The 16,858-nt window shown below is 41.5% G+C and overlaps 1 protein-coding gene across 1 annotated transcript in view; it reads left to right on the top strand.

The window, feature by feature from the left end:
* Positions 1-657: 657 nt before the first annotated feature.
* LOC128743031 (cationic amino acid transporter 2) overlaps positions 658-16,858 on the top strand; it is a 32,358-nt gene continuing 16,157 nt past the window's right edge. Inside the window, exons 1-3 of the mRNA XM_053839537.1 lie at positions 658-798; positions 892-1,045; positions 10,442-10,573. Of these exons, the coding sequence (XP_053695512.1) occupies positions 673-798; positions 892-1,045; positions 10,442-10,573 (412 nt within the window). The 5' untranslated portion in view covers positions 658-672. The remainder of the gene's footprint in view (positions 799-891; positions 1,046-10,441; positions 10,574-16,858) is intronic.

The following is a 16,858-nucleotide window of genomic DNA, read 5'->3' as shown; positions in this document are numbered from 1 at the left end:
GTTAGTGCGAAATACCACAATTTCAACTCTTAAATTTTTTATGTTTCATTTTGCATAATTAAAAATTAAAAATTAAAGCAACGCGTGCATGCGATAGATTGCTCACATTGTATTCAACAACAGTAGAAAATACGTTTCTCTACCCCAACTTAACTCATCGATGGTTGCGGCCGGGGTAAATCGCCTTCCTGTTGGCCACACCACCGCCGGCCGGAAGGAAAAGTGTGTTATTTCATCCTTCGCAAGGGAAGCAACACTCTTGTTGGTTCGTTTTTCGGCCCTCTTTTGAGTTAATAACGACTTGACCTGCGGTGGTAGTAATTAAAACATCCCGTTCGTATCAGCTTCGCTTTAATCACTAGCCAGCATCGTGGCGGATATTAATTTTCCATTTTCTTCCTTTATACATGCATCTTCTATTTCGCACAGATTACTCGCAACAATAGCGTAAGCACATGTGGCAATTAGGCGGCCACAACAAGAGGCGCACAGCGACTTACCGTCAGGGTTACCGGATGCTGTAGCCCAGCACGGTTGCCATTACCACCGACTCTCACCTACAACCGTATACATACAATACACACACAAACTCACCGACTCACACATATCTGAAGCTTCTTGTAACCTCGAGAAGCATCCGACCGGCAGCACCATAGGTCCCATCGGGCAAAGATGAAGTTTTCAATCCCGCTTCCAGGCGGCGGCACCGGACTGACACTGTTCTCCAAGCTAGTGCGAACGAAGGACCTCCGCAAACTCCAGGGCGAAGATCCGAAAAGTACAAAGCCAAAACTAACGGTAGGTTACACCGAAGGGCTGTTGGCCCTTGCCGCATTGCATGTATTGTTTTAAACTTTTTTTTTCTCTCTTCTTCTTTATTCTCGCCCCCAGAAATGTCTAACCACGCTCGACCTAACCTCGCTAGGAGTAGGATCGTGCTGTGGCACCGGTATGTATCTAGTGGCCGGTTTGGTAGCGAGAAACATAGCTGGCCCCGGTGTAGTGCTTAGTTTTATCATAGCGGCAATAGCTAGTATATTCTCAGGTAAAGATAAAATCAATTTACTCTGAATGTTTCTGTTCTGGTTGTGTGATTTTTTTTCGGTGTGTTATCAGTTTGCTCGTTATTTTTTGTCGTTTCCTGCCTATCTGCGGGACATTTATTCGCCGGGGATGCGAGTTAGTAAGATTATGGTATATTTTAAGTTTCCTTTTCTTGCTTGCTTGCTTGCTTCTTTAAACTAGGCTAAATCTTAGTTGCTCTGATTACCATTAATGACAAACACGCTACGGGGAGGCTGTTTCATCACATGCATGCGGAGATGTTTCGTGCCATTACTTTCGGGGTCTTGTTCCGTCCTGTCCTGTCCACATCAGGCAGACGACGGAGTGGGAGCTTTTTGCTCGTGTCTAATGGTACGAAATTTTCAGACTCATTACATCCGAGGTGAGAATTGTCAGCTTGGACACGAATGTCATGCCACATGGCACTCGTAATTATGCGATAACAAGTATGACTCGCACTCCGCAGGAAGTGGGAACCGTGTGAACCTTTTTCGATGAACACTATCCAAGTGGAAAAATGTTTTTCCTTGTTTTGTTGATGAAAGTAATATTTTAAGTCAATGTTTTACAATTTATAAAACATATACTTTTAATTGCGTATTGAAACATTGATTCTGAGTGAATTTTAATGGTATTTCTGACTCGTCGTCGCTTGATGGCAGCGGCGAAAACCTCCAAATTACCAGTTGGATGTAACTGGCAACAAAATCAATTTTCATGTTCCATCATAACAGTATTATAAGCAGTAGCAACGACTCGCTTTATTTTCATAGATCACGGCATGATAGCGTCATATGACAGTTTCTGGGAGGTTGTTGACAGTTGGGCTTCTTATTAAGTACCTAATTACACTCAAAGTACTCTCATAGTAGAGTGTAGAGTAGAACATTTCACTAAACTATTTTATCTAACATCACAATTCAGGTAAAACAAAACTTGACAATCGATCATAGATTCATTCCACAACCTTGCGGATTGTAACGAAACTGACAACAAGCTTACTTATCGTCGACTTCACTGACGGACGTGCACGTCATCGTAATTGAATCGACGGTTGAAACTAGACTAAACACGTGTACATAATTTAAGCACCCAGTCTCTTGATTGTTGCCACTACCGCTTGAGAACTGTTTCCACTTGGAACTTCCGTTCGGCCCGACTTGTTTACGGTTTCGTTTTTCCATCTTACCAAATTAATTACGGTAACTGCCTAAATCGTAGTAAGCTATACCTTCCCTTTGGTTGCGTGTTTTGTGTTTGAATGTTGATTTAGCTTGTGCGATTGTTGACGACGACGGCACGGCGGCGACGCCGTCCGTCGGTCGGTATTAAAGGTATATTAGCAGCAGGTGGCACCGGATGTCTGGTCGGAACCGCAAAAACAGATAACCCGTTGCTAAAATATAACCCGGCTGCCACTACACTACCATATATACCGACCCCGATATCCCTAGTTAGCAGTAACCGAAATGGTTGTTGTTCGCGCCGATTAGTAATTAAATTATAAATTTGTTCTAATTAACCCACTGCGTAATCATCAACGCAGTCATTTCGGATGCAAGAGCTTTAAGCTCCATTTGCTCTCTCTACGATACTCATTATCAGTCGACATACGATGATATTACCAACGATCGCTTCACGATCGCACTATATAGCCGAAGATGATTTAGATATTAGGTTCATCAGCAGTATCAAATTCAATTTAGATCAGTTCGTAATAAACCGTCCACTAGACCAGTCGAGTTTATATTTATAAACCGCTTGTACTACTTTGATTCAAATACAGTCCACAATATAACTTCTCAAGTTAAAGTGTCCGCGTATTCCCTGACGAGAAAGTCCCAGCACCACGGAATAGAACTTTTTCTTCCGTGTGATAACGAACATTTTTGGTCCGTGCAACCGGATCGTCGGGAAACGCGAGACATAAGTTGCGAAAAACAGTGTTTCGTGGAATCCATATCGGATTAAAAAGGACCGCGTGTTCTACCCATTGTTTCGAGGAAGACAAAGGATCACATCTCTGGCGTCGGAATTCATCTTGTGCTTCTGGTGTTGCAGTATATCACGGAGCTGCATTTCGATTGCTGCATCACTTCTACGGCGGATTAGATATTTGCTACATGATCGATGGTTGAATATTCAGATAAGTACTGAGGCTTAAGCAGGTTTGTCGGTGGCACGGATCCATATTGCATGCGGAACCGTAGCTGCCATTGCATGTGGTTGAGCTCAATACAATAAGCTGATGAATAAAATAAGTTTGCATGATCTTATGTGTGGCGTCATTTCTAAAGCTGAGTCGATTCCCAATAATTACGATTATATTCGGTTGAAATTGTTCGCTCTGTTGGTTGGTTTTCACTTTGCGTTGATCTGCCTATTGTTCCACTCCATTGTCAATTGAATCCATTGTTCAGTCAATACCGCGTGGTCGATCGATATTCGCGTTCGAGTGCAAGTAAATAGTGAATGAAATTGTGATCAAACATGCCGAAAGATCAAAATTTAAGAATCTTATCCAAGCACGAGCGGATGCTCAAGGTGTCGCTAGGAAACGTAAAAGAATTTGTGCAATCTTACATTCCAGGCCAAGACACAGGTGCGCTGGAATTAAGAATGAATAAGCTGGATGAACTATTGGAGAAGTTTGTCGATGTGAGAAGCCAAATCGAGATCTTGTTGGAGGATACTGACAACGAAGAGGAATTCACGGATTCGGAAGAGACGGAAGAAGCAAGGTTGCGACGACAAGTTGCTATGCAAACCCGCCAGGATCACGAGAATGACCGAATCATCCAGGATTTTGAGAATGAAGTATATCGGTTGAAGCAGCTTATCATGAGTCATCTTCCTAGCACAAGCGAACGCCGTGCGCTGCAAGTACCCGCAGCTGCTGTTGAACCACACATACAATCCAAAGTGAAACTGCCCGAGTTGAAACTACCTACCTTCAGTGGCAAAATGGCAGACTGGGTTACTTTTCGTGACACCTACAAAAACTTAATCCACAATGATAGTAGGTTGTCTAGTATGGATAAATTTACGTATCTCCGTACATCGCTAACCGGAGAAGCCTTGCAGGAAATTGCAACGATAGAGATGTCAGCAGTGAATTATAGAATAGCGTGGGAAGCATTGGAAAACATGTACGAGAATAAAAAGATGCTTGTAATGACGCACTTGGATACACTATTCGCCCAAGAATCAATGCGTCAAGAATCGTTTGAATCCCTCAATCGATTGGTCAGTGGTTTCGAGAAGAATCTTCAAATGTTAAGCAAGTTGGGAGAACGGACGGACGGATGGAGCACTCTACTGCAATACATGCTCTGTAAGCGGCTTCATCCAGCAACTTTAAGACAATGGGAGTCGCATTACAATTCGAAAGAAGTGCCCAATTATGGGACTCTCATTGAGTTTTTGAAGGGATATTGTTCAGTGTTACAATCTATATCGCCACCAAAGACACCTGCGACTGATGTTAAGAAATTGTACCGATCTTCGATGAGTCACACAGGTGTCCAGCCAGCCGCACAGTGCTGCCTGTTTTGCGGAGAACCTGCACACTCTGTCTTTAAGTGTTCCAAGTTTTGCAAATTAAGAGTTTCTGAAAGAGTGGACGCAGTTCGAAGGAATTCACTGTGTTTAAATTGCCTTTCCCCAGCTCATATGGCCAGATTTTGCACACGAGGATCATGCCATTATTGTGGTCAGCGACATCATTCACTACTGCACGCGAGTCCATCGACGTACACAAATACGCAGCCGAAATCTGGACAACAGTTGAACAAGAAACCTCAATGGCAGCAAACGCAACCTCCACAGAATCTAGCGAAGTCTACACCGAACAATCACTCAGCAGACACTCAATTCACACAGAAGGCCCACACTAAGTCACAAACATCAAATGCAAACACAGCTCAATTTCACATAAATGCCACAGACAGTCCTAGTACAAGCTACCACACTGCTTCCTCAGTTAATATTCACCACACTCCACACACCGTACTTCTTTCCACGGCGATAGTAAGTCTCGGTGATCAATACGGGAATTCTATTCTCGCTCGCGCGTTGTTAGACTCCGGCTCACAACGTTGTTATATTTCGGAAAACCTTTCCCAGAAACTTAAATTCAAACGAAGTCGTGAATTGCTACCAATAGTCGGAATTGGTGGGGCACGAACTTCTTCTACTCAAGCTGTTTTTGCTGAAGTTAAATCGCTCAATACCCCGTTCAAAAGACAGCTGAAATTTCACGTCCTTTCAAGGGTAACTGTAGATTTGCCAGTGAGGAGTATTGCGATAAACTCGTGGCAGATTCCAGCGAACATCGTCCTTGCCGATCCAACGTTCAACGAATCAGGAGCAGTAGATCTAATTATCGGAGCTGAATTGTATTTAGAGCTGATGATACCCGAACACCAAGTAAAATTGGCCGAGTTTGGTCCAGTATTGCAGAACACTCAGTTGGGATGGATCGTAGCAGGTGTCGTTCCTGAAGTTTCAATTTGCAATAACGCCGTCACGTCAGAATCTTGGGAAGTACTTGAAAGTCAACTAGCACGGTTTTTCGATCTCGAGTCGTGTCGTACTTCGAGCACTTTGTCGTTGGAGGAATCCGCATGTGAAGCATTTTTCGGAAATACGACCGACAGAGATTCAACGGGTAAATTTGTAATGCAGCTCCCAAAGAAGAAACTCATGCTTGATCGTCTAGGAGATTCAAAATCGACGGCACTTCGTCGTTTCACTGCGCTAGAGCGACGTTTAGGTGCTGATCCAGTTGTGAAGGAGATGTACACTAACTTTATTCACGAGTATCTGCGATTGCAACATATGCGAGAAGTTCCGGTAGACCAAGAGGAAAACACACCTGGAACGCCGTATTATTTGCCGCACCACGCAGTAATTAAGCCGGAAAGTACAACAACAAAATTACGTGTGGTCTTTGACGCGTCTTGTGCCACGACGAGTGGAATTTCGCTCAACGACGCGTTGATGATAGGCCCAATTGTGCAACGGGACCTATATTCAATTATGCTTTCCTTTCGACTGCGAAGATTCGCGATAACAGCTGACATCGAGAAGATGTATCGCATGGTCAAGGTGCATGCTAATGACCATCACCTTCAGCGCATTGTGTGGAGAAATAACCCTTCGGAACGAATTCGAACGTACGAGTTGTTAACGGTTACTTACGGGACCTCCCCTGCCCCGTACTTGGCAACTCGCTGTCTAAAACGTGTGGCAGAAGACTCTAAATTAAGATATCCTGCTGCAGCAAAGACAATTCTCGATAATTTCTATGTTGATGACCTTTTGAAAAGTTTCGATAGCATCGAAGAAGGTCAGAGAATTTGTGCAGAATTAATACAATTGCTAGGATCTGCTGGGTTCACTTTACGAAAATGGAGTTCAAACTCACATGAAATAATCGACCATATTCCTCAACCCTTAAGAGACGAACGGCTGTCAGCGGAGATCGACTCATTAGAAGTTAAGGCCCTAGGATTGAAGTGGATGCCACTATCGGATATGTTTAAGTTTTCTGTTCCTGTGTGGAATTCGTCTACAGAGATCAACAAGAGAATAATTCTATCCGATTGTGCAAAGCTCTTCGACCCGCTCGGATTAGTTGGACCTGTTATTGTTCGAGCTAAAGTATTTCTGCAGGATCTTTGGAAATCAAAGTTTTCCTGGAACGAAACTATTACTGGCGAGCTTCGATCATGGTGGCTAGAATTCCGAGAAACGTTATCCGGGCTTACTCATATTAATGTTCCCAGGTGGATTGGCTTCAGTACGGAAACCGTTTCCGCAGAAATTCACGGGTTTTGCGATGCGTCTGAAAAGGCATACGGCGCATGTCTCTATCTACGGTGTACCTCGGTAAATGGAAATGTAGAGGTCTCACTAATTACATCGAAATCCCGAGTCGCTCCAATCGATGATGCTGCGAAGAAACGAAAAAGGATTTCTATTCCACGGCTGGAATTAACTTCCGCTCTTGTTTGTAGTCACCTATTTGAAAAGGTCATCCAAGCAATAAACCTTCCCGTCCAATCGTATTTTTGGACTGACTCGATGATTACAAAATGTTGGCTGTCATCCCCTCCATCTCGTTGGAACATATTTGTTGCCAATCGAGTATCAGAAATCCAACACATAACGCGGAATGGTGTTTGGAATCACATTTCCGGCGCAGAAAATCCTGCGGATGTACTGTCGCGCGGAATGACACCAGATCAGTTAGTATCACATCAGATTTGGTGGCAAGGACCGTCTTGGTTACGTTTAGAGAAAGAATATTGGCCAAGAACAGTCAAAATTCATGTGGATGGTTTGGACCCCGCTCTTCTGGAGGAGAAAACAACCGTATCAATGGCAGTCCAAATCATGCCACCCAGTTCCATTTTCACATTGAGGTCATCGCTAACAGATCTGGTACGAATCGTAGCTTTACTGCTAAGATTTAAATTCAATTGTACACACCGTCATAGTCGCAAATTTGGCTTTGTGACTTACCAAGAGAAGGAAGATGCGCGTCATCAGCTAATCAGCCTAGCGCAACGAGAATCTTTCGAAGAAGATATAGAGGAAATTAAGCGAAACGGGGAAGTTAAGTCATCGTCTAGAATTAAGTCGCTAACACCTCGCTTAATAGACGGTTTACTTCTGGTTGGTGGCCGTCTTCGGAATGCTCAAATATCCGTAGGACGGATGCACCCTATCATATTATCTAATTCCCATCCATTAACTGCGCTCATAGTGACACACTACCATCGAAACCTTTTGCATGCTGGACCTCAACTCGTACTGTCAAGCATACGAGAACGATATTGGCCACTTTCAGCTCGCAACTTGGTGCGTAAAATTATACACAAGTGTATACAATGCTATCGAACGAAACCGAAACCTCACGAGCAGCTGATGGGTGATTTGCCTGTCGAGCGCCTTACTCCCGCTCCACCATTCCAGAGGGTAGGCGTCGACTACTGCGGACCGTTTCATATCCAGTACCCTCACCGGAAGGGACTCCCGATTAAATGCTTTATCGCGGTATTTGTATGCCTCGTAGTAAAGGCCATTCATTTGGAAGTCGTCGCAGATTTAACCACTCAAGCATTTATCGCTGCATTAAAGAGATTTGTTTCCCGTCGGGGTCTACCCGAAATCATAATGTGTGACAATGCTACCAATTTCGTTGGTGCACGTCGTGAATTAGACGAGTTAAGGAGGCTGTTCAATAATCAGAACTTTGCTCGAACCGTGTCACAAGAGGCAGCTCTGGACAATATTCAGTTCAAATTTATACCCGCAAAATCTCCAAACTTTGGTGGCCTCTGGGAGGCTTCAGTAAAGGCCATGAAGGGCCATCTAAAAAGAACCCTGGGAAATGCAGTCATCACCTACGACGAATTATGCACACTGGCCACTCAGATCGAGTCCTGCCTCAACTCTAGGCCTATAACTCCCCTATCAAACGACCCCAACGATCTGAAAATTTTGACACCGGGACATTTCCTCATTAACCGACCACTTTCGGCGATACCAGAACCATCCCTGGAGGATTTGAAGGAAGGTAGACTATCGAGATGGCAGCGAGTACAGAACTACCTTCAGCATATTTGGCGGCGATGGTCAACACAATATTTGTCAGAACTAAACTCTCGTACAAAATGGACTAAGCGACGAAACAACTTATTTGTTGGCACTATGGTGCTATTACGCGAGGATAACATTCCTCCATTAAAATGGCGAATGGGAAGGGTCATTGAAGTACATCCTGCACCAGACGGTAACATCCGCGTGGTGAAAGTTCGCACCAAGGACGGTATTTTCACTCGAGGGATCTCAAAGGTCTGCATACTGCCAATATCAGACAATGAATCCTCACCAACAACCCACAAGGAAGAATAATTCTTTCCTTGTAGCGTCCAGGCGGCGCTGCGGAGGCCATGGGGCCTCCGCTGCCAGTTAAGTTTTTTCTTTCAACATTAAGTGCAAAAAGTAAGAAGAATGTTTATCCTCCATAGCGTTGATCCTGCTCGTCGCGGTGCAGCCCGCACCGCAGTCCTGAAGACAATCTCCTCAAGCCATATTCAACTCGCTACCCTGCATGCTAAGTCCAGCTCAGCTTCGTTCCTGTATTTAAGATTTATTTAAGGCGTCAAGTATATTGTGGAGGTTAAGGAGCCTCCACGCAAAGTTATGTGTTCCATATTCGTGTCTCGTTTTCGTGAAGTCAAACACTTTCTCATTCAATCAACGCGAAGAGCCAACCAACCGTCTGAAGTTAAGAGACTCATCCTGCTAACTACCACACCGTCGTAGTTCATTCATATCAATCTACCAACCATTAAGGAATTATTAAGAAGCAGATCATCCGTGCGATGAGAGGAGATCAGTTGCAGTTCATCGGCGGCGCTCTCTGCGCCAGCGGAGGCGGACGGCCTCCGCGTTCCAGGGAAGTCGTTAATCAATTATCATTTATTTGTAAAAAAAATCCCGTTCATTTGTTTCATAGATTTGTCATCACCAAGGGCTCGCCACCTGGAAGGTCACCGAATTGCTATCACGGAGGGCCACCGAATGGCCATCACGGAAGGCTGTGGCACCTGGAAAGTCAACGCAGTCAACGATGCAGATGCAACACGTGCAGTCAACATCCAGCTGATCAGTACTACCAGAGTGCAGAAGATGAAGCTTTCATTTACGACGAAGAAGGAGAATGATGCATCAATCTCGTCGATTCAGTCGACCCAGTTTGTAACATGTTATTTGGAGTTTGTTTTGTAGTTTTAAGTAATTCGTATCTACTATGCTAGGAGCTAAGATTGAAACATGCATTTCAAGGCGGCCGGCATGTTCGCGCCGATTAGTAATTAAATTATAAATTTGTTCTAATTAACCCACTGCGTAATCATCAACGCAGTCATTTCGGATGCAAGAGCTTTAAGCTCCATTTGCTCTCTCTACGATACTCATTATCAGTCGACATACGATGATATTACCAACGATCGCTTCACGATCGCACTATATAGCCGAAGATGATTTAGATATTAGGTTCATCAGCAGTATCAAATTCAATTTAGATCAGTTCGTAATAAACCGTCCACTAGACCAGTCGAGTTTATATTTATAAACCGCTTGTACTACTTTGATTCAAATACAGTCCACAATATAACTTCTCAAGTTAAAGTGTCCGCGTATTCCCTGACGAGAAAGTCCCAGCACCACGGAATAGAACTTTTTCTTCCGTGTGATAACGAACAGTTGTCGACAGTATTAATTTCATATTCTACATCCTTTTTTTCCTTCTTTTTTCCATGTTATATGCGCTTTCCACTTTATCGTTCCGGACCGGGCTCAGGCGCCTGCTACGCGGAGTTTGGTGTCCGGGTACCACACACTTCCGGTTCGGCGTACATGTATTCCTACGTGTCGGTGGGAGAGTTTGTGGCGTTTGTTATAGGATGGAATATGATATTAGAATATTTAATTGGTAAGTTCATTTTGCTTCTACAGGTGTATTTCCGTGGCTTCGACGGTGGAATGATCAAGCAATAAACATCAGTTTTCGATTTCCAACTTTTGCAGTTAGATTCGACGAAAAACACGACCACTTTTCGACGACATAAAACTTATGCTTCGTACCCAGTTCGGATCGATTTTATTCAAAAACAACCACTCGCGTCACGTGACGCTTCTGTCTGGTGATAATGGAAAATTGTGGTTAACCAATACAGTGTCCATGTACCGAGCGTTGAGAGAAAAAAAAACTGAACAAATTTTCAGTTGGTAAATGTAAATCTGTCCAGCCAATCCGATATAGACGAAACAACACGACAGTTTATTATGGCAGATAAAAAGCAGTTCCTGTTACAACACGACTTGGTACCTACCTACCTTCCTACAACATTTTGCAATGCGGGCGGTAAAAATGGTATAAAAAGTGCTCTCGTAGAAAAACGGCTCGACCTTCTCCCAGTATTCAGCAGAAAAATTCATGGAATGTCATTTCCATTAGGAAGACTATACGACATTGCTTTACCCAACACAAAAAAAAAAATGCGAGGAGCGCTAGCATATGCCTCAGGGTTTTATCAGAGTGCTTATGTTGCGTTTTGGTTACCCAGTCGGGCGATTAAAATTGCGCTACGATATTCGCTTTCAAGTATATAAAAATTGTTTCTTACGACTGCAAAGGACAGCTTCATTTAGCTGAATCGTGAGGATGCTAAAGAAAAGCTTTCTCTTCTACGTGATATTTTTTAGCATTTTAATCAAATTTGATTAAAAAAGTATTAGGAAAATAAAGGTCATCAGGGGGGGCTCCGTAGCCGCAAGGTTACCGAGTCTGCTTTGACAAGCGAGTGGTCATGGGTTCGAATCTTAGTACAATCAAGCCATTCGATGTCAAAGAGACTTTAGCATGGGTTTATTCTCAGGCCCCTCCATTTACCCTTCCTTCGTGCTGAATTCTATATTTACCCTCTGAAGCCTCTTGACAGTGCAAATGTCCCTCCTATAGTTAAGTGTACTGGTCAGAGGTACGAATGAGTCCTCGCCAGGGACGGCTATAATATGGGATAGTGCTGGCAGCGAGGAATAAGTGGGTAAAGTAGATCAAGCTTTGAAGGAAGGGTAAACCCCAATACACGCAAGCACGCATACAATTTAAAATAAGCATATCGCTCACTCAATAGCGATTATAGCAAAAAGAAATGCAGTGCAGGTCATACAGCAAACACCCGGGCGATATCACGATAGATCAACTATACTGGTCGCAGTGATGAGTCCACACACGGAAAAAAGGTCATCAGACAACATACAACAGACAATGGATAACAGACATCAGAAAATAGACAACAGACAACAAGCAATTGATAGCAAGCAATAAACATGACAGGAAAGTCAGAAAAAAGAATTCAGGGAAGATGTCAAAACACTAAAATTATTAATTAAACGTTAAAAGACATGACAATAATAGCAAGAAGCAAATAATTGAAAACAAAAACCATGAAAATTGTAGTTCAAATATCTACTAAACATTCAAATAAATGCCAAAAGTTTAAATTAGACAGCATACAGAGAATTTGATTGGTTGCCTGCCCGCGATTGCCTTTCTGTTATTGTTAGATCTCAGTGAACCAAAGGGATGGTGTTTGAGCTTTTCACAGAAAATCACTAGGGACAGGGTTGATTTGCTCTTTTTACTTCGTTTTTGCTCTTTTGACTACAGCGCCTCAGCCAAACAGAATTCGAAAAAGTGATTTATAAGACAACTGTAGAGTCACTTATTATCTACAATATTATTAAAGAAAGTATAGTTTAATCTTTTGTATTTATAGCGTTACAGAGCTGCAATGGCATTGGTAGCAAAAAGAGCGCTGTTTTGGCTACCAGCAGGGTATCAGCCCCACAGCCCAATAAATATAAAAGATAAAACTATATTTTCTTCCACAATATTGTAGATACTAATCAACTCTACGATTGCACTATGGGCCAGATTTTAAAATTTCGGACGAAAATATTTGCGGTTAAACGGCATGTCTCAGCTCAATGTAGTCTTCGGCAACTTTTTGAATGAAAAAATGATGCATCTTTTGAAGGGGTCGTCCAATATTTATAGGTGTTACTTTAACAACAATTTAAGTAATAACTTTTTGAGTAATTTTTTTTCACCTTTTTGGTTTCAAAATATTAAAGATAAATCAATTTCAAGTATTTTTTCTGAAGATATCAAACTTCTACCTACTACCCATTTTCAGCAATAGACCTTTGTTTATAAACGACCCCTCAAACCACATTTCTTCTTGCAACATGTTTATTTCAACAGACAGTTCAATGTGATGTTCTAGACAACATTGTGCACATAAAATAGGAATATTTTTGCTGAAGACTATTTTGCTTTTTCTACATTAATTAATAAGATGTAACTGTTTTTATGCTAAAAAACCGTCTGATGAAAAATGTATATTTTTTCAAGGGTGGTGTCTTCGGAAAAGTAAAATAATAAAATATAGCGCATCTGCCTGCGCTATTAGGGTAACCATGAATTCACCTATTAAGGTGATCCAAAGTTATGTTTTCTTAAATAATTAAAAAAAAAGGTTTTTCTCCAAAAGTTGTAAACAATACAAAAATAAGCAACTTTGCTGAATTAAGTAACTATCTATCTCTTACCGGTTGCGAAATATAATGATGTGTTGAAAAAGAGCACTTAAAAATCAGTTACACTCAATAACTTTACACACGATTATTTTATTGCTTCAAATGTTCTACAAAATTATTTAGTATGTTGAAATACATATTTTCTGTGAAGACTGTTTGACGCTAGGACGCATATTTATTAAGTGATAAAATGCATGAAAAAAAAAATCCGCACTATTCCCAGGTATTCCCAGGTATTCTCTGAAATACACATTTGGGCAGATAGTTTTAGTAATTCCCTACAAATTGGTATGCAAACTAATTGTAGATACTTGCAGATGGCTAAGATATCCGGATTTTTCATCAGACGGTTTTTAACCTAAAATCAGTTATATCTTATTAATTAATGCATATAAAGCAAAACAGTCTTCTGCAAAAATATTCTTATTTTATGTGCAAAATATTTTCTAGAACATCACATTGAGCTGTCTGCCGAAATAAACATGTTACAAGAAGAAATGTGTTTTGAGGGGTCGTTTATAAGCAAAGGTCTATTGCTGAAAATGGGTAAAAGGTAGAAGTTTCATATCTTCACAAAAATTACTTGAAATTGGTTTATCTTTAATATTTTAGAACCAAAAAGGTAAAAAAAGTTTACTCAAAAAGTTATTACTTAAATTGTTGTTTAAGTAACGCTTAAATATTGGACGACCCCTTCAAAATATGCATCAATTTTTTATTCAAAAAATTTCCAAAGCCCACATTGAGCTGAGACATGCTGTTTAACCGCAAATATTTTTGTCCCGAAATTTTGATTTCTGGCCCATAGTGGAGCGTACCAAGGAATATGAATTCCCCAGCTAGCATTTTCATATGTATAAAAAAGGTAAAAATCAGCATTACGTACAGATATACGTGCTAAATAAATCGTATTTCATGCGCAAAATTGGCATATCCGTACTATTTTGGAGGCGATATACGTGATTACGAATAATTTTGAGCGTTACGACTATATAAGTATTTATGTACGATAATATCCGATTAAGCGTGAGTCGCTCCGTACTACTCTGCGATTTTGTGCTGAAATTCGTATGTATGTCAGTCATTATCATTATATACGACAGAAAATCAACTAGGTCCCACTTTATCCAGCTTTAGTTACGATTTTGAGTTTTTTAGGAGATATTTACGATAGTTTTCGTACATTGATATCGGAGTTGGTGCTAGCTGGGTCCTCTACTACTTCATATCATTCTCCATCTAGTTCCACCTCAGCACTAACACCGTTCTCCCACGTTCCCTGCCAGCAACTATATACTATATACTTTTGGCGGTGTTAATGATAAGTCCCAATCTCGCTGCTTCTCGTTTAACTAAAGGCCTTAAGGTTTCTTCCACTGTTCTACGGTTCATTCCAAAGCTATTCGACGTCATCCTCAAAACCAAAAAGCTTGTGAGATTTCGTGATCATAGTCCCGTTCCTTTCCACGTTCGCTCTTCGTATTGCACCTGCCAAGGCAATATTGAATAGCAGGTTAGAGAGTACTTCCCCTTGCTTCAGTCCATCCAACGTAATGAAAGCGGCTGAGGTCTCACCCGCTATTCCAGCCATGTTCCAGCATTCCAACCATGTTCTAGCATTATCTGCCTTTGTTCATTTTGGTTGACTGAATCGTACGCCACCTTAAAGTCCACAAACAGATGATGAGTTTGTAAGCTGTACTCCTGGAACTTGTCTAGAAATTGACGCAGGGTAAGCGTCACATCCGTCGTGGAGCGATCCTCACCACCAGCTTGGTACTCGCCGACGAAGGAGTCCGCTGACGGTCTCAGTCGGTACGGGAAAGCAACTTATAGACAGAATTGATCAATGTAATGCCTCGATAGTTTATACACTCGAGTCGAAGATTATTTTTTGAGGCCAAATGAGGCCATTCCACCACTCTTTCGGCATTTGCTCTTCATTCCAGATCCACCTCGAGCCTGCTCCCCGCTTTCAGCCTTACTGTTTTTCAGCTCATTGATTGCCTTCTTATCCTCTTCCTGTGTTTTTGGTTCCACGGCCTGGCAATCGCTCTCAATTATTATCCTGTTTCTGCTGATCTCCGTGTTTACCTGTTTATTTAACAACATCTGGAAGTGTTCCTTCCACCTGGCCGAGTCTTATTCCGTCTATAAGGGAAACCAGACGCCTGACAAGCGGTCATGTTTTCGTAGCAACAATCGTAGCTCACTACCGAAATGCTTAACACAATACTGAAACAAATACACATAAACAGAACCTAAATTATAGCTGATGCGAGCACCTTACGAACACTTTCTTCCAGGACAAGATTTGATGTGGGTCCGAAAGAGAAGGTTTGGACCCTTTCTTGGTGTTAGTCATAATAATTTTTGTGATACCCTGTAAGTACCTTGGTTAAAACCCCAATGCCACAGTAGATAGTGGCAAAAGTTATAAGTGAAGTCCGTAAAGTATCGAATATCAAGAACTGACCAGACTGATAATAAAACTTAGTTTATAACACGAAAAGGAACGTTTGCTTTAAGAATTCTTTCGTTGTTTTCTACCACGAAGTAGATTCGTAAAATCAAACCTGAATGTTTCGTACATATTAACAAAGCTTTATTCGTACGAATGCATTTTATAAAATGATTCGTAGATTTTACGAATGCACTTTTATCGAAAAATAGCGAAATCTTTTTTATCTCCGAAAAAAGCTGATTTTATCGGGAATCGAGCTGAGCTCGTTTGTCGTTCTTCTTTACGAAAAGCCGACGACGCCGCAAACCACAGAACCACAGCTACTGCATTCCAAGCAGGTCATAATTGCACAAGTCTTTTTTCTCTTCATACAATCTTCGCAGCCCGTTTTCGTCGATAACTATGCCAGACAACAACCTAGCATCAAATGGGGTTTGTTGCAAGACAGCCCCGAATGTGCTCTCGTTGAAAATACGAGCCATTCGCAATAACAGCATTTGCGGTAGACAATAAGCCTACGAATGTTTTTAAATAAAATGAAATTATTTTTATCAGCTACGAATATAGTTTTACGAATTTTTTTCCAAACAAAATACGAAATTATATTCTCAGTGAACCAAAAAAAAAAAAAATAATAAAGGTTAACAGTTGAAAATGAATTGGCAAAAGTCGAGTGTAAAATGTCAAAAGTCAAATGAAAAGTAAAGCTTGCTTCAGATAGTATTGAAACAAAAACAATTGCGTGTATCTCAGTTATTTATTATTGAATTTAAGATCTTTTCTTACACAAATGTAGTATTTTCGTCATACTTTTAAGAAAAAATACGGATAAAATTATTCGTCACGGTTTCGAAGGAATTCTCGAACTTTTCGCGGCGCGGCGCTCACTTCCTTCGTCCACCGTTTTGACTTATCTTATTCCACCAGGTCTTCATCTGATTGATGTCTTTGACAACTTTTCGCTTTGCCTTGAGTCTCCTCTTCATGATTGCTCAGTATTTCTCAATAGGACGGTACTGCGGGCAATTGGGTGGGTTAAGGTCTTTCGGAACAAACTGGACCCCTTTCTCTGCATACCATTCTTGAACGACTTTGCCGTAATGACAGCTTGCCAAATGTGGCCAAAACATCACGGGATGGTGATGGGAT

The sequence above is a fragment of the Sabethes cyaneus genome, chromosome 3 (assembly GCF_943734655.1).
Source record: "Sabethes cyaneus chromosome 3, idSabCyanKW18_F2, whole genome shotgun sequence".
NCBI classification, from domain to species: Eukaryota; Metazoa; Arthropoda; class Insecta; order Diptera; family Culicidae; genus Sabethes; species Sabethes cyaneus.
Note: the sequence above shows the minus strand (reverse complement) of the source record. Positions and strands in the feature narration are given on the sequence as shown.